Source organism: Mya arenaria, chromosome 4 (assembly GCF_026914265.1).
Source record: "Mya arenaria isolate MELC-2E11 chromosome 4, ASM2691426v1".
Classification (NCBI taxonomy): domain Eukaryota; kingdom Metazoa; phylum Mollusca; class Bivalvia; order Myida; family Myidae; genus Mya; species Mya arenaria.
The window spans coordinates 58730715-58754581 of NC_069125.1; the positions used below are offsets into that span (position 1 = coordinate 58730715).

The 23867-nt window shown below is 35.2% G+C and overlaps 2 protein-coding genes across 10 annotated transcripts in view; one reads left to right on the forward strand and one right to left on the reverse strand.

Annotated features, from left to right (window-relative positions):
- The window catches only part of LOC128231519 (kinesin-like protein KIF27), a 34601-nt gene extending 20353 nt beyond the window's left edge, over positions 1-14248 (reverse strand). For 4 of the 7 annotated variants that reach the window (XM_052944465.1, XM_052944463.1, XM_052944462.1 and 1 more), the window contains exons 1-17: positions 14096-14232; positions 11991-12090; positions 11208-11277; positions 10539-10676; positions 10190-10276; positions 9646-9753; positions 8986-9121; positions 8644-8790; positions 8280-8354; positions 7024-7119; positions 6286-6407; positions 6016-6117; positions 5811-5891; positions 3113-3240; positions 2397-2532; positions 1898-1933; positions 478-561 (exon numbers count right to left, since the gene is read on the reverse strand). In XM_052944465.1, coding sequence (XP_052800425.1) covers positions 478-561; positions 1898-1933; positions 2397-2532; positions 3113-3240; positions 5811-5891; positions 6016-6117; positions 6286-6407; positions 7024-7119; positions 8280-8354; positions 8644-8790; positions 8986-9121; positions 9646-9753; positions 10190-10276; positions 10539-10676; positions 11208-11261 — 1530 coding nt within the window. In that variant the 5' untranslated portion in view covers positions 11262-11277; positions 11991-12090; positions 14096-14232. Of the gene's footprint in view, positions 1-477; positions 562-1897; positions 1934-2396; positions 2533-3112; positions 3241-5810; positions 5892-6015; positions 6118-6285; positions 6408-7023; positions 7120-8279; positions 8355-8643; positions 8791-8985; positions 9122-9645; positions 9754-10189; positions 10277-10538; positions 10677-11207; positions 11278-11990; positions 12091-12734; positions 13989-14095 lie in introns of those variants that run through there. The other 3 variants (XM_052944460.1, XM_052944461.1, XM_052944464.1) reach the window with 3 other exon arrangements.
- A 99-nt stretch (positions 14249-14347) lies between these two features.
- Positions 14348-23180, forward strand: LOC128231866 (SAP30-binding protein-like). Of its 3 annotated transcripts, XM_052945108.1 has the most exons (12): positions 14348-14596; positions 15730-15832; positions 16365-16419; positions 17001-17105; positions 17854-18022; positions 18306-18467; positions 18897-18985; positions 19326-19417; positions 19667-19779; positions 20054-20112; positions 20253-20310; positions 22599-23180. In XM_052945108.1, the coding sequence occupies exons 4-12, from the start codon at positions 17019-17021 to the stop codon at positions 22766-22768; spliced, it is 999 nt and encodes a 332-aa protein (XP_052801068.1). In that variant the 5' UTR covers positions 14348-14596; positions 15730-15832; positions 16365-16419; positions 17001-17018; the 3' UTR covers positions 22769-23180. The 3 variants fall into 3 exon arrangements, with proteins under 3 accessions (XP_052801068.1, XP_052801069.1, XP_052801067.1); XM_052945109.1 differs by lacking the exon at positions 15730-15832; XM_052945107.1 differs by lacking the exons at positions 14348-14596; positions 15730-15832 and having other exon boundaries at positions 16263-16419.
- Positions 23181-23867: the final 687 nt, after the last annotated feature.

A 23867-nucleotide genomic window follows, 5' to 3' on the forward strand; every position in this document is an offset into this window, starting at 1 on the left:
CAAACAGTTACACTGTTAACTTAAAGAGTAAGTCTCACAATGAAGTGACGCCTTTCAGTAGTGAGTATAAAACAAAGAAAAGGCAAACAATAGTTATTAAGAGTAAAAATGTATATATAACTTTTACATGGCCTTATATCCAAAACAATACTATACTGCCACTAAACAACTTCATCTTAGATCTTAACCCTCCATAGCATTAATAAAAGTAGGAGTTTTTATATCAATATAAATAACAAACTCATTAAATGTTAAGGGTCCTGGCTAAAGAGTTATGGAAGGGTGCTGCACCATGTCCATTTTTTGTAGCACCCCTTTGCCCTCATAGAGACCAGCATGTATACAGTCATGATATATAAATATTAACCATTTTCTAGATGAAACATTTTCCTTTTTCCCTTCATTCCCTTTAGTTATGAAGTGTTTAAGAGTGTTCCCCTTCAAGCCTTATAAGTGAAGCCCCAGCCCATGCCATACCTTTTTCAGTTGTTTCTGTAAGTCCTTGACAGCCTGGCTCTCCATCTCATCCCGACTGACCCGGTGGGATGTTTTACTCCTCACCTGAGGCATACCAAACAAACAGGTAACTTATAGGTAAATCACAGGCAACATCAAATAGCAATAATGAACATGTCCCTCAAAGACTCCCACATATATTATGTATATGTAGATTGGAAAGACTACTGTTCAATCCAAACAAGCAAGTCACACAACATGTTACAGTTGTAAACTTGATAACTAGTCAATCATTCTCTTTATGGTGTAGCTTATGTGGCACATGTGGTGTAAACTCCTACATTTCTTTTATAGAAACAGCCTGTAACCCATTTTATGTTCCTTGGTTTATACACAGAGTTGATAGAACCACATGTTACAATAGCCTTTAATAGAATGTTCAGGATACAGTCAATGTGTAAATACGTTTTTTTACAACTGCTGACCCAGCTGTTTGACTGTAGATTAGCAAGCAACACTCTTTCTCTGTGTTATTGTCCAGTTGCCAAGTATTTAAAAGAAGCATAACAATAACATTATTTTAATTTTCTTTCAAAAAATGTTAATTGCTCAAAAGTACAAGAATAAATATTAATGTCGTATATTCATATATACATGTAGGTAAATGACAGACAATAAAAGCAAAGAAAATATGAAACAGCATAAAAGGAAACAATGACTGCAATGATAAATATGCATCTGATTTAACATTTCATACAGTTAAGGGTTTTAAAGTTTGGCATTTAAGTTCTACTAGTACATATACATATTGTTTTGATGCCTCAAATTTTCTTTAAAAATGCCAGTATTACTTTTCAAAGCATTAAGCACTTCCATAAGACCAAAGCACAGAAAATACAAACTAACTTGTGCCATCCTTGAAAAAATTGCTTGCTTGTTTACAGTGGACTGATCCAGAGAGTTTTCACTATATAAGTAGGTCAGGGGCTGAATTACAGAAGCATCATAAGTTGAATTTTCATCTTTTGCTCAAATTTGACAATTTCTTTACCATTTTCTTCTTAAGGAAGAAATAATAATGCTAAATGTATACTTTCCAATCAAAAGATAGAAACAATATTTTCTTAATGCAAAAACATATCGAAAAGCTAAGTCATATTTAAGCACTAAAGATATAATGTTAGAAAAACATGATTTGCTTCTGTAATACCCTCTCAAAAAGGAGGTCATGATTGAGTGAGAACTCATCATTAAACAAGATACCAACATAACTGCAGTATTACAACAAAACATTTTGCTCACTCCAGAGGCAAGCAAAGAATTATTGATGATTCAATCAAGCCACTGCAAACAAACAAATTTTTAAAGATGACCTCATCAAATCTTTATTTCAAACATCATACAACAAACAACTATAAAGTGTGCTTTTATTACACATTACCTCCGTTAGTTCATTCAATCTTGCGGACCCAACTCTCTGTGCATATCAAAATAAATATCAGAATCCACTTAGAAACAACATTGGGAACTGTTCTAGTTTAACTTATATTTGCAAAAGCATTCTCAGAAATAGAATAATAAAGCAGTCAAGCTTATACAAATTAATTCCAACTAAATTCAGATGACATATATAGCTAAGCGATATGTATAAGCTGGTATGAATCATGTTTTGAGATTGCTTACTGACAGATAATAGTACTAGTCTCCATTATTAGAGGCCATTAGAACAAGACCTTCTTGTGTGAGACGCAAAAAACAAAGTCACTAGAAATCTCAAGCAATGCCATAAATGACTGATTGAAATAAGATCCACACATAAAGCCTCAATATATATGATCTATCAACTAAAGATAATCACGATAAACTACATGTACTTTATAGTAAAACATTTCTATGCCAAAAAATATGGTTTACTATATGGAAACAAACATCCCACCTACCTCTTCCATAAGGTCAAGCCACTCCTGAAGGCGGCCATCTTGGCTCTTGGTGAGCACTTCTCCACTCTGTATCTGCATGAACTGGCGGTAAGCCTCCTCTGTCATCAGCCGATAGTTGTTCACCTCGGTCTGTAACCTGCACGATCATAAACACTATTTGAAATATTTATGACAAATTTTATTCTTTTTTTAGCAGTTAAGCAGTACAATTTCAACATTTTACTCATATTTAAGCAAAGAAATGTATGCCAAATTTTTCAATGTGAAAAAGCAGCTTAGTCCAAAATCAACTTAAGTGTTTGCTCTCTTTAGTCATTCAAAACTCATCTTATTGTATAACAAAACATTGTAACCTTGAGAGATATACTAGCAGAATAAAGAACTGGTGCATGCAAATGTATACGGGTCCTAAAATAACCGTAGAAAAAGGAATTTTCAAAGATGACATAAGTTTGAAAATTATCACATGCTTTGAGACAGTACCTCTCTGTATCACAGTTACATTCATGTGTCAACTGCTAACAGACTGTAATAATCAAACAACTTGACACTGTTTGAGACAAATTTAGTATAATGCAGAGTTACTTTTTTCAAGTTTACATGTACCTCTGCTTTGAAAAACTAAGACTACAAAAAAAGTACAGAAGTTAACCATTAAAGTAAAAGCTGTATTTTTTATGTGGCAGGTAAGGCCGATTGATTACAAATCCCATTACCTGATGACCTGGTCCTCCAGCTGCCTGACCTGGCCGGCATACTTGGCGGCGAGCTCTGGGTCTGTTTCCCAGCCCGAGTTTCCTCCCCCCAATGTTGTACGCTGACGGGCCAACTCCTCACGCAGTGCCTGGGAGTGGGTTAGAATAAAAACGTGGTGCTCAGTTATTTACTTAACTGTTATATACCTAAGCAGAGCACTGGTGAAGGGTCAACATTATAATTGAGATGGAAAGCTTTGTAATCTTGGTGCTTTAAAGGGCTTCCTCATATTCCTCATCTAAAGGTGATTTATTATATAAAATTGAAATGCCCTCTGGAGTTAATCAAGCTCGTTAATTTCCAAAATTAATATGTTTTTAGATATCGCAGTTTTCTTGGATTGTGATAATGTCATGTTTCCAATAGTAAATAGTTTGCTGTAAGTATCAATAGTTGGTTAATTATTGTCAAACACACGCTTAGCAAAACTTATAAGTATACACTATAAATTACCGTATAACTTTTTAATTTGTTAATAATCTGCATGAAATTTTGTATATTGGCTATTAGCTTTATCTTAATAATGATTATCGGGTTTTATTGATCGATTTAAATAATATGGTGCATTGAGCCATGATACGACAAAAACATCAAAATGCACGAGGAAATGGTGGGTTGGCTCGAAATATAATTGCACGTGGTCAATGTTGATTGTATGGCAATCCACACATCCAAAAAACACTAAATGGGTCAATTGTCGATTCAACAACGTGGGGTAGCCATCGGGCTAGTCACCGCCGGTGTTCCGCATTCACAGGTGAGTTTTAAAATTAAGTTGATTTCATTATTTGTTATTGTTTTACAACAAAATGTTGGTGACATTCAATTTTGGTCCAAAATAACCTTACAAATTAAATTTGTTTTTTCAACGTTATAATTTATACTGCCTGTATCTTTGACAGGTTGTGCGACATATGGGAGTTAACCGACGCACCATTAACTAGAAATGTGTCCATAGGACACGGATGCCCTCACTTCGATTTTTTGTCACAGAAAATAAGCCATAATGATTATTCAGGATAATCTCAAGTCTTTTTTTGCAAATAAAGGGCCGTAACTCCTAAATGACAAAAGCGATTTCCATGGCTATCGAACTTGATCAAGATATTATGGTCACAATCATGTATGTAAAGTTTGGTGAGGATTGGACACATACTTTTCAAGAATTAGATTGGAAACATATATTTTTGAAGTATTTTTGGCAAAAAAGGGCCGTAACTCCTAAATGACTAAAGCGATTTCCATAACTATCGAACTTGATCAAGATATTATGGTCACAAACATGTGTTTAAAGTTTGGTGAGGATTGGACGAACAGTTTTCAAGAATTAGATCGGAAACAATCTTCGGGACGTACGTACGTACAGACGTACGTACGGACAAGGGCAACCCTATATGCCGCCACTTTGTGGGGGCATAAAAAGCTTATGGTGAAATACACAAGGACCACTAGTGTTGATAATCTGCCTCGTAGACCACGTGAACGTTGTACAGCAGCCGCACAAGATGACCATATAGTACATGTCCATCGTCAGCAGCGAACGCGTACAGCTGCCACGACGGCCGGCGAAACGCGCGGGACGCAACTTTTCCGCACAGACGGTTAGAAGTCGTCTAAGAACTCTGACCAACATGCGGTGTAGACATCCCTATTAAGGGTTTGTTTTGACCCAGCGACACAGGGCTCTACGGGATCGTTGGTCGTGGCGTCACTGCAGACTTACACAGGCGGAATGGAGTCAGGTCCTTTATACAGATGAAAAGAGGTTCGCCTACAGGAGAATGATTGCCGGACACGGGTATATAGAGAGAGGGGTGAACGTTTCTATGACAATTGCGTCATCGAACGTGACAGGTACGGGGGAGGGTCACTTATGGTATGGGCGGGTGTGTCTTTACATCATAAAACTAACATAGTTTTTATTGACGGAAACCTCACCGCTGTGCGGTATTAACACGAAGTGCTTCAGCCCGTGGTGTTGCATATGATTAGGAACAACAGGGGTTTACGTCTTCTACAAGACAGTGCACCAGCGCACACCGCTATAGTTACGGCCCAGTTTCTTCAAGCCAATAACGTAAACGTTATGGACTTACCTCCTAAATCACCAGATCTAAACATTATAGAAAACATTTGGAATGAATAAAATCGCCGTGTCAGAAGAAATGGAAATGTGCCACAAACTATCGCCCAGCTGCGAGCAAAAATTGTTCAAGAGTGGGATAACCTGCCCCAAAATTATGTACAAAGATATGTCATGTCAATGTGTCGACACTGCATTGCTGTGATCAACAGTCAGGGTGGACACACACGTTATTAGACTAGGTCAAATTCAACCGTGGGTGGCAGATTCTCTTTTTTTTATGTATTGTGACTTTGACATGTTACGTGTCATCACATTTATTGATTTTTGTGTGTTAAATCTGATCGTTTATGAAATGCAATAAATAAAATAACATACCGTATATCTAAGCAATATTTGTTGAAAATTTCAGCCAAATCAGGCCAGTATTTACCGAGATATGAGCATATTTATACCTATATACTTATAAGTTTTGTTAAGTGTATTTGTTTTCATGATATATCCTAAGTGCATTATTAATACATGGCTCGCTTTGAAATAGGCCATCGATTCAATACAAATAACACAAATCAAACCTTAATTTCTGTTTGCATTTCTTCAAATCTGATGGACTGAATATCTCTGTTAACAATTGGAAGGTTCTTGATGTTTCTTGCCTGAAAATTAGGAAAGTTACCACATACATTGGTGTTCATGAAATAGTTGAATAAACTACATCAGCAATACACATTCAAACTATGATATTCACTAAAAATGTCCAACAAAACAACAAATGGGTACCCTGTTTGCATATTTGAGGGCATTCAGGCTCTCATCAAAGTTGGCAGCTGAAGGGCTTACGCAGCATATCATCAAAGTCTTCGCATTTCCCCCAAGTGAATCCTAAAACACAGTACAAATTCTGGCTTGATTATCAGTTTTTGTTTTTTCAAGTTACTCAAGGGACATACATGTAATTCAACAAGTGTTTGTCCATACTTGTGAAGCATCGATGGATTAAATGAATTAAGACTTACTATGTAGTTACAAATAATGACATGTTAAACTCACTTTGAGCAGTCGTGTGATTTTTGACTCCCTGTAAGGTATATGTGTGGATTTTTTCTTTGGGTCCCCAAGAGCGCTGATCACATTGCCCAGGGCCAGCAATCCAGAGTTGATGTGCACTGACTCTGCCATTGATAAAATAAATATAAATATTAAATTGGCTTGAAAAGTCAAAATAAATCCTATGACATCGGAAAAAAAGTTGTATTACTGTCATATCTTTGATATCAATGTCTGCATCTTGGTGGGCAAAAACTTGCCCATAACTTGAAAACTATATATGATAATCTCTAACTAATTTTGCAATTAAAATAAAAATGTGCGCACATTTGTCAACAGCATTTATCATAAACCATTTTGCATAACAAGAGCACCGAGAAACAGATGCCTACGCTTGTCTAGTGTTATGTATAATGAAGGCATACATGAAAACATTGCTTATCAAACATGTGCATTGCATAACATTTGCCCATTGTCTCTGGCAACACACCAGGCTTTTTGTGAATACTGAATACCTTGAATGCTTTCGAGTTATTGGTAATTGGACAACAATGCAACGACATCAAGGCCATCACATTACTGCATTTTTTCTTTCAATAAACGGACCAGCTAAAAACAGTTATGACATCTGCACACTGCTTGTCTACAAGGAGGACTCAAATACATGAATTAGTATCTGTCAAATGCACATAAATTGCATGGGAATACAAGGTCTATATATCAGTCAGTCAATACACTTACCTTTAAACCTGTCCCCCACATTGCCAGTCTTATGTGCCCTCTCTGAACCAGCTAGGTCAACAAAGTGAAACTTGCCAAACATGTTGTGGGTCATGTCTGAAATACATGTGTACGAAATCAAATTACCTCTTTGCAGATCAATCTAAGACCAAATCTATTTAAGCTTAAAAGTAAACCTTAAATATACATATACTATAAGAGTTACTAATGTTGACACATTGTTTCTGATTAAAATGCTAATATCTTGAAAATGCAACACATAGTTTGTGATAAAAGAGTCGGTATTTGACAGGGGAGGCAAACAACTACAAAGGTGACATATATATTTTCACAAACATGATTTTATCATCTTTAATTGTCAAGATCATAACATTGAATTGCAACTTAATCCAACCCACAATCATGTTAGACAAATTAACCCTTAGGCTGCTGATGGCGATTTTAAAGGCTTTGCAAACAGCTTGGAACCAGACCAGACGCCGAGTTGCTCGGCGCCTGGTCAGGTTCCAAGCTGTTTGCCACTCAGTCAATATATACCCAAAGTTTTAAGTAAATTGAAAGAAATTTAGAATAAACCAGACGACATTTTTGAGCAGACGACAATTTACCCAGCATGCAAAGGGTTAAACTACATAAAAACCTTCAGAAACAAAACACTTCAGCCATTATACCTAATTATTTGCTACATGTAGTAATGACTAAACATGTACTCAACTTTCAAGATTTTTCAAACACCAAAACAAACTTTCTAAAAATAGTAATATTCTAGTTATTATACCAATATGTTTCCCCAAAACCAATAGGTTTTTGTTCATATCTTTATGGTACATAACAGCTCAACTATGCAACAAATTCACTGAAAAATTGCAAGCTGAAATACATACCATCATTGAGTTCAGCACTGAATAGCAAAGCTAACAAGAAAAAAAGCTACTTAACCATAGGACTTTCAAATTCAATTCAGATATTCCCTGAGATTTTCGGGTTAGCCTTTTTTGCTATTAATAAATATATTCAGCAACTCACAGGATGTTAAACAGTTTATGCCTTGTAATTATTTGAAAAAAAAAAAAATTTAATGACAAAAACATGCACACAAAAAAGGATTTTTTAATTGTTTCAGAAACAATACCTCAACATTTTTTTGTTACTAACATGTATGGATTATCATTTGGATATATTGGATTCAGCGTAAGGTCAAATTCTTTCATCATAAAATCCATAGTTTGAACAACCTAGAAAAACAGGAAACTCACCATCGTTTTCTGCATCCTCGTCCACTGCGGGCTTCCGTTGAGATGCCAACACATCATTCTCTGTCCATGTCTGGCCTGAAACAGAGGAAGCAAAGTGGTAGCAAACATCCTGTAGGCGGAAAATATAAATCTTTTTATTTTAAGGCACACAACTATGGAACAGAAAGATGTGCAACAACATGTGAACCTAAGACACATCAAAGTAATAGCCAATGCAAAATTACACACAATCATGTAGCTTGCAAAATGAACTTGTCAAACTGTTGGAGATAAATACAAACTATCTATATGTGTAAAACTGAACAATTTAGACAAACTGGTATAAACACTTAAAATGGACATCATTTTCACATTTTGTTTTTACCTATAGTGATGGTACATATGGAGTGTGAGCGACTGGATTTTTCGTTCATGTTAGTAGACCCAGTGTGTCGAGCCGCAGACCCAGACTCCAGCAGTCCCATAACATCATCCAGGCATTCACAATCAACCTCCCGCGCTCCGATAATCACTGTTATATAATATTGCATATAGATGGAAATAGCTAATAAATAAACAAATCTTTCAGTAACTAAATCTATAGAATTTGAAACATTTGACAGAACATAAAGATCACAGTTATTAAGTGCAGCTCCTAAATTTTAATTACAGAAATATCAAGTTAGTTGATATCTGATACACACTCCTATGCCAGAAAGCAGCGTACCAGTATTTCCCTTGTCATCCTCCCTCACATGGAGGTCAGGCTTATCTCCACTGTTCATTTCTAGCAGGTCCTGTAACTCTTCCTTGTAAATCTCAATGTAAGAGACCTTCACACTGTATGACACGCTCTTATCAATCTGAAAGGCAGGAAAAATTATGTCTGTTATTTATGCTTACATTTGTACCTGTTTCTTCTTAAGACAAGATCTTTGTAGGATATTACTTGTTAAATTTCAACTTTAATATGCACATTATAATAACAACAACTTGGATACAAACTATAACAGTGTTTAACTAATCCTGCTTGCTGGCATGATGTTTAATATTAGAGTGTAAGTAATTTTAAGGGAAAGTGGAATTCCAAGAGGTATCCCACATGCACTGCTTGTTAAGCGCCTACGAAACTTATTTGTGGCACGACAATAAATTGTAACCAGCAGTGAGTTCAGTAAAGATATTTGCGGCGAACGTTTGCTGTTTGGTTTCCTGCTTGCAAATTATGCACTGCGTTGCAACAGGGATACAAAACAAAATGTTTGCGAGCGTTTTGTAAATGCTCACCTTACTGAACGCACTGCTGTATGCAACATTGGCATTACATACTTTGTTTACATTTTATTTTGTTCAGAGTTCAGACAGAAATTATATAATATGCACATACACTCATGAGATCAAACATCTGCCTGACAGCTCTAGGTATGATCCCATCCTCATCCTCCGTCACTGGAGACACATTCCCCCCTCCTATGGTGTATGTCTTTCCTGAGCCCTACAACACACATCATTAACAGAAACATTTCTTAGCCATTACCAAATTGATAAACATTTTTAATGTAGCTCTGAAAATCATTTCGATGCACTACTACCCTAATTAATTGTGAATAGAACAAACTTTATCTACCCAAATTTCCATTAAAAAATTGCCTGCATCCAAATCATCCATCATAAGTACCAGTAATAACAGTTTGGATCACTAGCACCTAAGCACAACCATACAAAAAGCCTTATTAAGGGTAATGGTAGTCTAGAGGTAAAAGGTGTCCATCTCTCACCAAAGAGACTGTGGGTTTGATGCCCACCAGGCAAGTTTTCTTGGCTAAAATGAATACCAGTACTGATTTATCCCCAAGAAATGGACTCAAGAGTGATTAACATTCACAATGACTGGAAATAAATTAGTATAAACTAAACTAAGAAAACAATACCGTTTGTCCATATGCAAAAACAGTGGCATTGTATCCCTCAAAGATGGACTTCACAAGGCCTTCAACACATATACTGTAAAGCTCATCCTGGAAAATATAAATGTATATATAATAATGTCATGCCCAATAATAATAATAATAATAATAATAATAATAATATAAGTCTAATAGATACTGAAATATCCACTCACAATGTTTTATTTGTGTATGATGTACACAATGTCTCCTTCAAATGACACATCAAATAATAGATTATCATTATCAGAACACAAGTGGAATATTTTCACTTGAAAATGTAACTCTTAAAAGCTTACAAATAAAACTGAAATATAATGAATATTGTGTATACCTGTGTTGTTTTAGGGGACAAGACCTCATCAAATGTGAAAGCCCTGTCCTTGCCAAGTATGAGCTGTTTTGATGTTGGAATGATTTTCACACACATCTCATCCCCACTCACTTTCTCTTTAGGCAGTAATGGTCGCACCTAAACAAATATGAAAGTACAGACATGCTCTTTGTCAAAAACTTTCTTATGCAACATTTTAAAAACAACAACAGGGTTATTATTACTGCATTTTGATCCAAGAGGCTAAAGTGGACTTTTGCAGAAATTGAAAAAATCCATGAGAGTCGAAAATACCTCCCAGATCAATATCAAAATGTGTTTATAATATGTAGTTACATACCAATATTAGACTTTGTAAGAAAAAATGGATGACAATAATCATCATTTTTAGGGGCTATCTCAATAATATTTTTAACCAGGGAACTGAGACTTGTGATACATAGGCCCCTTGTCATTATGAACATAATGAGTACCACGTTTCTTTGTAGAACCTTTAACAGATTTTTACTTATAGTCAACCATGAAGCTTTTGCACACCACAATGACTATATATGACAATACCTCAATTTTCATTTTTTAAAAAACAGATATGCTAAAAATCTAAATATTTCTATTTAATATCTAAAAAAAATAATAAGATTATAATAGTGTTTTCTTTTTATTACTTACCCTAACTGCAACCCTAACATTCACTTCCTGCATAGTTTTCTCTTTTCCCTCCATGGTACACAGTTAGACTCTACAAGGTAAAAAAACAGTAGAATACAGGGTGATATCACTGTATTCCCTTACTGTAAGCAATTGAAAACAAAATATGCAGACTGAACATTAAACAAGAACAGATATTGCCATCAGGAACACAGGGTATAAAACATATTTGAGATGTCTATACATATTGTCATCAATTTCTGTTAAATTGGAGAACTGTTTAAGTTTCCACAAACATAGTTTGAAAGAAAAATGGTCACAGCGGAAGGTCAATTTTATCAATAAAAATATCATAATGGGGTATAACATATTGCTGCTAAAGCTATTATAATGGTTATAGATCTTGTCTTAGCTATTCATTCATTTCAATAAACATTATTTTCAAGTATGATGAAGATCAGAGTTACAGAGGCAGGATTCCTCTGGGTATTTGTGTTCTCACCAACAAATTTGCCAAATATTTACTTATATGTTCAAGTTGAATGAAAGTTTGTTCATTTTTATTTCAATTGCTTGAAAAGTTAACATTACTTTGAGCTAACAGTTGTGTTTTTATAAAACAAAAAAACAACAACAAAAATATGAATTAATTCTTGCTTTTTGATAATGCCAAAATGAAATACAATAATATTCAAATAATTCTAAACAATGTTTGCATGACATGTAATCTTGAATAGGACATAGAAAATGATGGTGAACTGTTTTTGATCAGAATCACTTAAAGATGTGGTTTTATCTTCTTACCAAGAAGTGCCAAACCAATTGCCAAATCACTGACGATATGCTCCAATTATCACACTGAAGGGTCTACTGATGATCCATAACTGTAGATTCACTTGAGCCACTGAAAATAAAAAAGTAGACATTGATCAACTTGTGTTTCGTCACATCCTCGCTTCTGTAAATGAAAAATAAATATGAAGGTAACTTAAAGTTGTCACCAAAATCATTTGATGCACATGGCGATCTCCAGCAAGGTCCTGATTAGACAAGATCAGTGAGCGCCACCAGCTTGCATGCTATGGGCAACTCGATATGTCCTATATTTCAAATGGATTATGATAATTTTCTCCAGTCACAGATAGTGACACATAAAGCATGTGCATTGTAACAGCTAAATATATAAATGGCAAAAAACACAAACTGAAAAAAGACACAAACTGAATTCAAGAATAATAAAGAACAATTCTAACAACAGTATAAATTGTATGTAAATGAGAAGTAACCAACACAATAATGATTTTCCTGAGTCTCTCTTCTGTCTCTCTTATATTTCATCTTGTTTGGAATAAACTTAAATGAAGTTGCATATTTGCAGAAACTTTGCAGCTTCTAACTATTGTTGAGCTATAATGCCTGGGGACTACCACGTTTACAAATTTTGTAAACGTGTACATTGTACATCAGAATCGAAACGACGTCTTTTATTAAACGTCCTACTAAAACAATACTATCTTTTCGCACGTATACAAACAGTAGATAATGTACCTGATTTATTGATTCATTGTACAAGTTGTACAGATGAATAAACGTCTGTCTGCATGTATTAATAGATAGTATCCAAATCTAACTTTCTGTTCACCTGTCATAAATCTTTGTGCAAATTAATCCAATATTTTTTTCTTAATTTCCTTCATTCATATTTACACTGAATACACACATATTGTGACATCATGATTTTCTTTTTTATTAGGGGGCCAAGAAGATTAATGGTAAACAATAGTAAAAATATTTAATAGAAATTCAAGTTTACTATTCAACTTCAGGAACAAAGCATATTAGCGTAAATCAGCATGTGATAGGATGGAATTATGAGTGACTGATTGATTTTTTATATAAAAAAAGATAACGGTTCTCGTTTGACAGATTTGTGGATGTGCTTCAAATGATTTGTGGTTGTCCCTGTATTTCGCCCCACATACAACAAATCCGTTCCACAGGAGTTGCACTTCATTCGACCATCTTTTTCATATTGAAAAACATGTTGCCACACTTCAAACCATTTGCCTGATGAATCCACCATCGCCAACTACACACGAAACGGAAGAAAAGTACAAATATTTTCACATTCTTTAAAATCACCTGACAGTTTCGGTTAAACGGTCTTTGAATTCATAAATGTTTAAGGCCAAAAAACGACGTGATGCTGTTTATACATGTAAATGTGGGAGCCTTACTGAGCTCATGTCTATAAGCTCAAACACAATCATGTCTCTTGAGCTAGCTATAACATGACAGTTTCGGTTAAACGGTCTTTGAATTCATAAATGTTTAAGGCCAAAAAACGACATGATGCTGTTTATACATGTAAATGTGGGAGCCTTACTGAGCTCATGTCTATAAGCTCAAACACAATCATGTCTCTTGAGCTAGCTATAACATGACAGTTTTGGTTAAACGGTCAGTGAATTCGTAAATGTTTACGGCCGAAAAACAACCCAATGCCGTTTACACGTGTTAATGTGGAAGCCTTACTGAGCTCATGTCTATAAGCTCACACACAATCATGACTCTTGAGCTAATTATAACCGGTAGGATTGCAAACCTCAGACACATTTTTTTCAATATATCTTCCCCACCTGTTGAGTATCCAATAATTTTCTGAACAGAGAACTTCAGCTCTTTCTCAGTTGTAAAAATAAAAAAAATAACAGCAATGAGGTTTAATGTGATAGCTCTTTATCTGCTGATAGGATATCATTTACACGAAGGTAGCAAAATAAGCCAAGAGTTAGAAGCTTGTACTACAAAAAAGGCATATGTTCTGACTTTCAGTTAGACCATTTTTGTCAATCTGTGTTGTAAATTGGTAATTAAAGATAGTGCCACTGTGGCATGACCATACATACCCAGGAATAATAAGTATTTGTAGACTTATGACAGAAATGGAGATGTTTTGTGCAAACAGCATATTCTATTACTATTATAAAACTTGAAAATATCTTACAAAATTCATGAATCGAATGTAAACAAATATGTTTGCAGCTCTGAGCATGCGCAAACAGCTCAATTTAACATAAAGAAAAAAGAAAGGCAAGAATTTATAAGATAAACACAGACAACAGTTATCCAAATCATTGGCACGAGTCAGGAAGGTTTGGTTCTTTAATTTTGCCACGGATCTTTAAACAATGTGGTTTCTGTCAAACATCTGGGACCAATTAAAATTATAATTAACTTACTGTCAGTTACCTAAAAAATATAAAAACGGAAGAGGTATATTGATTTTAGACCGAGCCTACGAAACCGCCATTTGGGATAAATTCTAGGCAATATTCACCGCTAACCTAATGTGTTGTCACCATCACCCTGACCCCAGGGATTTTGACAACATCCTGGCACCATTGCTGGTATGTTAACAACACAATTTCCTTTTTTAAACTCTTAGCTGCAAGTGTTCACCTTTGGGAAAAACATTCAAAGACATGTACATAAGTTGATGATAATTACCCTCCGCAAGGAGTTTTTATATATATTGACTTTACCTCCGATGCAGTGAACGTATTTCTATACTTAGTTCAGTACATGTAGGACAAGCGTCAACAAGAACACGTAGAAATTCATCCAATATATCTAGATTTCGAACCCGCACATCTTTGTATATAAAATCATCCCTTCCTACAATATCTGCATGGGATCTCTCCCAGTTGAGGCAAAGACTTAACAATATTGCTGGTTTTAAATCATACATCTATTCTGATAAGCCAAAAACAGGCTATTCTATTATGGGAAACGTCGGCTACAGGTCCTGCATACTCGCCTACGCAGCGATTGTAATATAGTTCCCTGAATCACCATCTCTATGTTAAGAATATTGTCCCGTCATCATTTTGTAGGTGTGGAAGACAGGAGATTGCACACTACTTTCTGTTCATTTGTCCTCTTTTTACTGAACAAATGCAACACTTGTTCAATATCGTTCAATCTCTGACTGAGGTAAACCTCCGTTCTTTATTAAATGAAGATGATACACTGAATAAAGAGCAAAATAATACTCGATTTGATGCAGTTCATCGTTTTATTTATATGTCAAAAGATTTGACAGCCATTGATCTACTACACCCACCAACACTCACGCATCATTTACCTTGCCTCACTTCCTATTTCTTCTTCCTTCTTTTCTCATACCTTATTTTCTTCTACTTTAATACAGTAATTCAATTCATAATAAAAAAAACTATTCCTTTATATAGGTTATTGCATTTAAATTTAAGTCTCTCATTCAATCATCTAAATTTAAAACATAATTTAAGATGAACTTGTATGATAATAACTACAATACTAATAATTAACTGCCTCAAATACCAATTGTTATTTATCATAACAGGGAAAGGAACTCTATTAGTTTGATTATACCGTTCCAATCCTTAAATTTGAATATGTATATGTATTGAAAATTTGTTTTGTTTTATTTTGCTCAATAAAATATGTTTAAACCAATTCATAGATTAAATCGTTTTCACGATGATAATTCTAATACTAGATTGATCTACATCCGTGACTAGTCTGTACACAATTGCTGAAGGAGCGAGGGTGTGTGGGGGAACCAGAGGGCAGTGGTGGCAAGCTTTCCCGGATTCTATTTTGTAATGTCCGGTCAACTTAATTGTTGGTTATGTGGGTTTTGTCACCCGTTTTGGTGGGAAATTAACATTTATTTAGGATTTAGTCTTTAGACTAGTCGGGAAGAAGTCCTGAGCGATAATTTAACATTAAAACATTATCGTGTCCATGCAGTTAAAAACCATTGTGTGCATGAATGTTTTTCTTATTCTTAATTGTGCAACATGTAGTTTTTCATGTACAAAGTATGTCAGACCTAGGTGAAAAATTGGCCCCAGGTAACCTGTATATCAACGATATTGGCAACAAACTGAATTCGCCCTTGACATTTTCCTTATGAATTGACATAATATGTTTAAGAGATTTGCTATTATCAGAAATGTAGTACGGGGAAAACGAACGTCTTGAGTACATAGTGGGACGCATCATTGACATGATTGAGTTCGTGTTTATAAAAACTGTTGTCTGCATCAAAAAAAATTGTCGCACCGTAAAACGATTCATTATAACAACCACAACAAAAGTAATTTACAAAATTTATATTGGTAATTTCAGGCATTCCTTACATTAATCTGATACCTCTTGATTCTGTCGAAATTCCTTGTGACAGGTACGTGTTTTAATTGCTTAAAGACAATGGCATTTAACATACACAACCAATCGTCTTAACTTATAGGTCTTCGGACTGGTGATATTCGGATATAAATGGCAAAAAAACCCAACATATTTTAAGTCTGAGTTGTATACCCAATATTTTTTAATCAAATAACCAATTTTAATAATGATAATTTGTGATGTATAGCCGAGTTGTTTATGTCGTATAGCTTTTTCAAATACTTAATGATGTTTTTTAATTGCTTTTATCAACAAAAATCAACGTTCTTGAATAGTTATTTATCAGTTTGGCATATCTTTATTACAAAGAATCTACCAAGTACAAAACTTGTCAAAATACTTAATGATGTCCATTTAGGTGGATGTTTGTCTATAATTCATTGATTTCACTTGTTTCTACCTATTATTGAATCTGACAAATTGACCTTTTGAGTTTGAAGTTGATCATTACATGATTTCTTATTAATAAAATTCATCACCAATGAATAAATATTGTAACTAATAAACAAATTTGAATACTGTTTTAATACTATGACCATTGACTTGTAATAAATCTGTTTTACTTTATCATTCAAGTCACAAGTTGCATACAGAATGGCAATGGACCGCGCAGATAGCACTGCAGCTATGGCATCTTTGGCAAGCTATGCAGAAGAATCAGAGTCAGAGGATGAAGCACAGGTTTTACTATCTAGTACAATACTTCATCATAACTATAGAATAGCATGTACATACATGTGCATTGACTACGTCTCGGGCAATTGTGAGTCACTCAGGCCAATTATCACTCAACGGCCCGGCTACACCGTGTATTGACCTCTAAATGTATTTTGCATATAATGCAAATAATGGCCTTTTATTATTCAACTTAAAAATTCTGGTTAAGGTTTTGAATGTAACCACTTTTAAGTCAATATCTCAGCAAATACATCATGTATTGCATTGAAACTTTATACAAGGCCTCCCAAACATCTAACCTTCTTAATTAATTAATGTAGTTTACTCTTGCATTAAAAATTAATTTTACCCCGTTATTATTTGTCTAAGTAAAACTAGGTTTTGCATGTAAGCACATATAAGTCAATAACTCAGCCAGCAACAACTTGATGTATTGCATTGAAACTTTATACAATAAAGTATGATGCATACATGTATAATACAAATTTGCCCCTTTATTGTTTTGACTTAGAAATTCTGGTTAAGGTTTTGCATGTTATATTACAGTGATCCATGCATGTTTTACCAAATTGTGCCATCCTTAAACGTAAAAGCAGTGTAACTGTGTCTGTGACAGCTCTTGTTTTTATTTAGTGTATGTGCTTTTTTGTTTATAAATCAAAATAATATCCTGTAAATCAATAGGATTCTTAAATTTGTGTCAATAAGATATAAACATGAAATTTCAAAACTTTTTTTTACTATTTTATAGCCCCTGATGTCAGCTGTTGATACTATATCGGACGATGAACATGACACACCAACTATGCACATGAAATCGACATCACAGACATCTAAACCTACATCCATGCTGACAGAGGATGAAAACTCGCGCTCAGATATGGGCTCTGTAGACAGAGTGAAAGCAAAGAAAAGAAAAGGTATTTATGTTATATTATTTCATTTCACATTGTCATGTTATGTCAATTGTACAAATTCAAATCGAAGAAACTGCTGGTGGAACACTGACGAGTTTAGGATTTGTTCTGGCCTGAAATTAAATAAATTACTTTTAATTTCTTATGTTTGCATTTAAATCTGTAATATTTTTCTTTCTTTTTTATATTAAAACATGCATAGTGGATACACATGTACTACTATGCAGTTAATTATAATAAATGTAATAAACTACTATGTACAGCTACAGCTGTTTGTTTTTAACAGCAAAGCTAGTGTCATATGGTGCCGATGATCTTGAGGAGAGCTCATCCTCAGAGGAGGATGCAGAGGGAGTGACTGAAGAACAAAGTGTGCAGAGTGAGGGACATGGCAAGACCGTTGTGGAGGGAAAAGTCAGACATTCCTCACTCGATGTAGAGCAGGCCTGTGAGTGTATAAAACAGGTCAAATATTAAAACAAAATCAAAATTGATGTTAATGGGACTTACCATCTCAGTCTATTTCGTGTCATTTTCTTTTCTTTTATAAGTTGGGGTTATGAGCAAGTACATTGTGAAGCCCAATATAGTTGTACATATTTACGTTTCCTTGGGTATAGCTTTCACATTCAACATTCACATGGATTCCTTAATGTGTTCATGATTATACAGCAATTTAATGGCTTGATGATTACATTTAAATAAAATTTGTTTATAATTATTCACAAACCTAATGCAAGCGAGCAAAAACTCATACTTAATAATCAGCATGTGTTATGGGCTAATATATTTATTTAAAAGGTTAACAGATTGTAATCTTTTGAAAGCATATATATATCAGTTTTAAATATAACATACAGTTTGTTTTCTTTTACAGCTTCGTTATCCAGGGCTATGGTAAACAAATCATTTGATGAAATAGAACTGCCGCCTGAACCACCTACCAAGTGCTCAAAACAGCTGCAGGTGTGGGACTAATTGAATATAAAACTATGTATTAAGTTGTTGTCTTAAACTCCTACAAAGCAAGTACAAATCAGGAATAACATGTAGGTTAAATTTCATTTGTGTTCCACAGAAAGTCTAGGTATTGGGAGAGTCTTGGTGTCTTCATCAGTTTGCAAAAAATCTTTGCCATAACTCAAGCTTACAAGATACTCAAATGATACGTGTTGGTAGAGACAATACACATTCTAGCAGTTGAGTTATGGCCTTTTTTGACTGACAATCCCCCTCATAAACACACTTGAAATGTTTTTGTTTGTGTCTGTATTGCTTTATTGAAAGACATTTCTTTGAATTTCAGGATAAAATCGCCAGTTTATATGAAAGAAAAATCCAAGAAGGCCTGAATCTCAATAACAACATTCAAAACAGAGTTGACTTCAGAAACCCCAGGTTAGTAAAGAAGGGGTATTTAACATTCATACATGTAATGAACAAATGAGTTTCTTGAGATTGAATGTTACATTTGTAAAAGCCTTTACTGTACAATGTGTACACTCTATTTTTGTCATTAAATGAAACACAATGATAAATGTACATACATTTCAGTTGCTCATTCAAAATATTTCATAGAAGTATTTCTGTCTTACAATTAGCAGAAAATATAAGACTTTACCAGTGATTCAATAATTCCTATTTCAGTATATATGAGAAGTTGATAGAGTTTTGTGGTATTGATGAGAAGGGCACAAACTACCCACCTGAACTCTACGACCCTTCCATCTGGGGCAAGGAATCCTTCTATGACGCTCTCGGTAGGCCTAGCATGCATGTTCTTTTCTATGTACATGAAGGTGTTCAATTTCTATGCACTTGAGAGACTGTATTCTCCCTCACACTGGTATCATATACTTGTATTCGTATGGTCTTATGTGATTCTATTCGTTTGACTTGAAAATCAGGATTTGCAAACAGGATATTCCAAGGAATTGACAATTAACTTCAGTGTCCTGCTGTTAAAGATAAAGTGGTGTAGAAATATTGTCAATATGTTTATAAATGTACATACAGGTGTATCATTTATTTCAGACAAGGCACAAAAGCAGGATATGGAGAAACGAGAAAAGGAGAAAAAGGAAAGAACCAAAGTGAGTTGTCAGTTTGAATCCTTGCTACATGTACTATTTGAGGTGTAAATAGGGGAAGGTCTGATCTGCTTCTTTATCTAATGTTTTTCGGGATGGAAGTTGTTTATATTTTTGACAGTATTAAGGCATTTCTCTTGTAGGTGGAGTTTGTCACAGCAACCAAAAAGCCAGGGTCAAAACCAGAGGTCATCAGCATAGGTGATGTACATATACACAAGTAGTTCATATTGTCAAGGTTGTGAGGTCTTAATTACTTTATGATCATTCTGTATATGCTGATTTGCAAGGCATGATCTAATACTTGTTGTTAACATCATAAAAAGTAAGGTTATCATATATATCTTGTAAATGGTAATGAAATATTTGTGCTGAGTTGGGGAAAAAATTTAAAAAAAACTAAAGGAAAACACTATTTTTAGAATGTCTGTGTTCTGAAGAAATATAGTCAATGTATTGTCATAGCCTTGGTGTCATCATGCAAAAACTTCAGCTTTGCAAAAACTTCTAAAGCCTTTCAAGATATTCAACTTGACTTTTGAACACATGTTTTCAGAGTCAATACGCTAATGTACAGCAAGGCCCATAACTCTGGCTTGAATTATTAAGGAATTTTGTTCCTTGTTAAAAAGTCAAGCATTGTCATTTGCTGTGGGATGCTCTTGTGTTAGTTTTGCCTGGTATTTTCTTACTTTATGGTAACCTTTTTTATGCTCCCGAAGGTGGGCATATTAAAATCACACCGTCCGTCCGTCCGTCCGGCTCTGTAACTTTCCCTTGTATGGACAGATTTTAAAATAACTTGCCACATGTGTTCCACATACCAAGACAACGTGTGGCGTGCAAGACTCGTGTCCCTACCTCAAAGGTCAAGGTCACACTTAGTGTTTATTCACAATGGAGTGCTGCATATAAGGACATAGAGTTTAGGTTGTCGTGTCCGGGCTGTAACTTTCTCTTGTATGGACAGATTTTAAAATAACTGGCCACATGTGTACCACATACCAAGACGATGTGTCGCGTGCAAGACCCGTGTCCCTACCTCAAAGGTCAAGGTCACACTTAGTGTTTATTCACAATGGAGTGCTGCATATAAGGACATAGAGTATAGGTTGTCGTGTCCGGGCTGTAACTTTCCCTTGTATGGACAGATTTTAAAATAACTTGCCACATGTGTTCCACATACCAAGACGACGTGTCCCATGCAAGACCCGTGTCCCTACCTCAAAGGTCAAGGTCACACTTAGTGTTTATTCACAATGGAGTGCTGCATATAAGGACATAGAGTATAGGTTGTCGTGTCTGGGCTGTAACTTTCTCTTGTATGGACAGATTTTAAAATAACTTGCCACATGTGTTCCACATACCAAGACGACGTGTTACCTGCAAGACCCGTGTCCCTACCTCAAAGGTCAAGGTCACACTTAGTGTTTATTCACTATGGAGTGCTGCATATAAGGACATAGAGTATAGGTTGTCGTGTCCGGTCTGTAACTTTCCCTTGTATGGACAGATTTTAAAATAACTTGCCACATGTGTTCCACATACCAAGACGACGTGTCACGTGCAAGACCCGTGTCCCTACCTCAAAGGTCAAGGTCACACTTAGTGTTTATTCACAATGGAGTGCTGCATATAAGGACATAGAGTATAGGTTGTCGTGTCCCGGCTGTAACTTTCTCTTGTATGGACAGATTTTAAAATAACTGGCCACATGTGTTCCACATACGAAGACGACGTGTCGCGTGCAAGACCCGTGTCCCTGCCTCAAAGGTCAAGGTCACACTTAGTGTTTATTCACAATGGAGTGCTGCATATAAGGACATAGAGTATAGGTTGTCGTGTCCGAGCTGTAACTTTCCCTTGTATGAACAGATTTTAAAATCACTTGCCACATGTGTTCCACATACCAAGACGACGTGTCGCGTGCAAGACTCGTGTCCCTGCCTCAAAGGTCAAGGTCACACTTAGTGTTTATTCACAATGGAATGCTGCATATAAGGACATAGAGTATAGGTTGTCGTGTCCCGGCTGTAACTTTCTCGTGTATGGACAGATTTTAAAATAACTGGCCACATGTTTTCCACATACCAAGACGACATGTCGTGTGCAAGACCCATGTCCCTACCTCTAAGGTGAAAGATACACTAAGTGTTTATTCACAAGGGAATTCTGAATATAAGGACATAACAGTGTAGGTTATCAAGTATGGGTGGTATTTTTTTATGTTCAGAGGCAATTTAAAATAACTTGCCATATGTATTTGACACGTAAAGGCAAGATCAACTTTTCATGTACTGACCTTGTTCGTAGGTCAATGTCACATTCGGGGGCATTCGTCACATACTGTGACAGCTCTTGTTTAGAAATTTAATCGCTGTCAAGTTTGTGGATAAAGTGTGAAAAAAGAACATTGTATTAAATAATATTACCTGTGTATTATTGATTTGATGAAAAAATGCACTTCAAATATTATCTTTTTCCTATAGATGACAAGAAGCGAAAGTCAAAGTGGGATGAACCCGGCCACACTGCAGCAGGGAGAATAGTGGAATCGATCAACAAATCAATCAGTGCAAACTTGACTTCTCATGTGTCAGGGACTAAGTCTACTGTTATACCAGCCACTGGCAGTATATCTAAGAAGCCCAGTAAATGATGTACACATGTTGGGCTTGTGATGAATGTCAGCATTTAAAAATTGATGAATACAGTGTTCAGTTGGAATTGGCATGGGTAAACATGTACACATTGTGAAATAAATACCTGCATCGAGAGGGGGCATCACATTAAACTTGCTGCTGGTGTCATGCATACGAAAGTGTACCAAGGATACTTGTCATCAAGTGCAAAAATGATTTAGGTGATGAACTCTATATTGCAAATTTCACACCAAATTACAAACTGCTCTTGATTTTGCATCACAATTACCATATAATCATAGTAATGCAAAACATGTAATACAAATTGCAATCACTTGGGATTCAATGTAATTAAGCTTATGTGAGTGATTATGTAAATAAATTGTACAGGTGTAAGTTTTTTAGTGTTGCAATAAACCATAAATATGAGTGTTTGAATTGTTTTTATTCCCCTACCACAAGTAGTGGGAGGGGTAATATAGGAATACCAATCATTGCTATGATTAGTTATAATAAAAACAGCAGGCAAAGTACTATGTTGAAGGTTCAGGACTGGCCTCATGTCCTCCATATACTTGAAGGTTCCTGATTAAACATGTCACATTTGGAACTGCATTGCAGTAAGGTAAAGATCACAAAGGTGAAAAGTTTGAGCTTTGCAAAAATGTTTCTGCTCCATATATTTCCTACACCTGATTCATGTATACTGATGAGACTTGAAGCTGCACTCTCACAGATTTACCATTTTCTTAACTTTTTTTTATTTTTTGTCTTGGAATGAGCCAATTTTTTCATAAATATCTGCAAACCAGTCATACAGGGCTTTTTCTGCCCATTTTGGGAAAAAGACCCTAGACATTTTGGGAAATTTTGCGTCATGAAAATGCGGAAATTGGGAAATTTTACTGTGAAAAGAAAAAGCTGTCTAGTCTCCTGTGAATAAGGAAATGATTTAATATTAGTTTATTTTCCCTTTAAAAGACCCACAATGGCTGAAATATCAATCCTTGGGGTGTAAATATCTATTGCAATAAATCATGACATATAATAGTTCATATGTCTGAATGTAATGAAAATCAATGATTTCTGAGTTCAATTACCAAAAAAACTTACAAT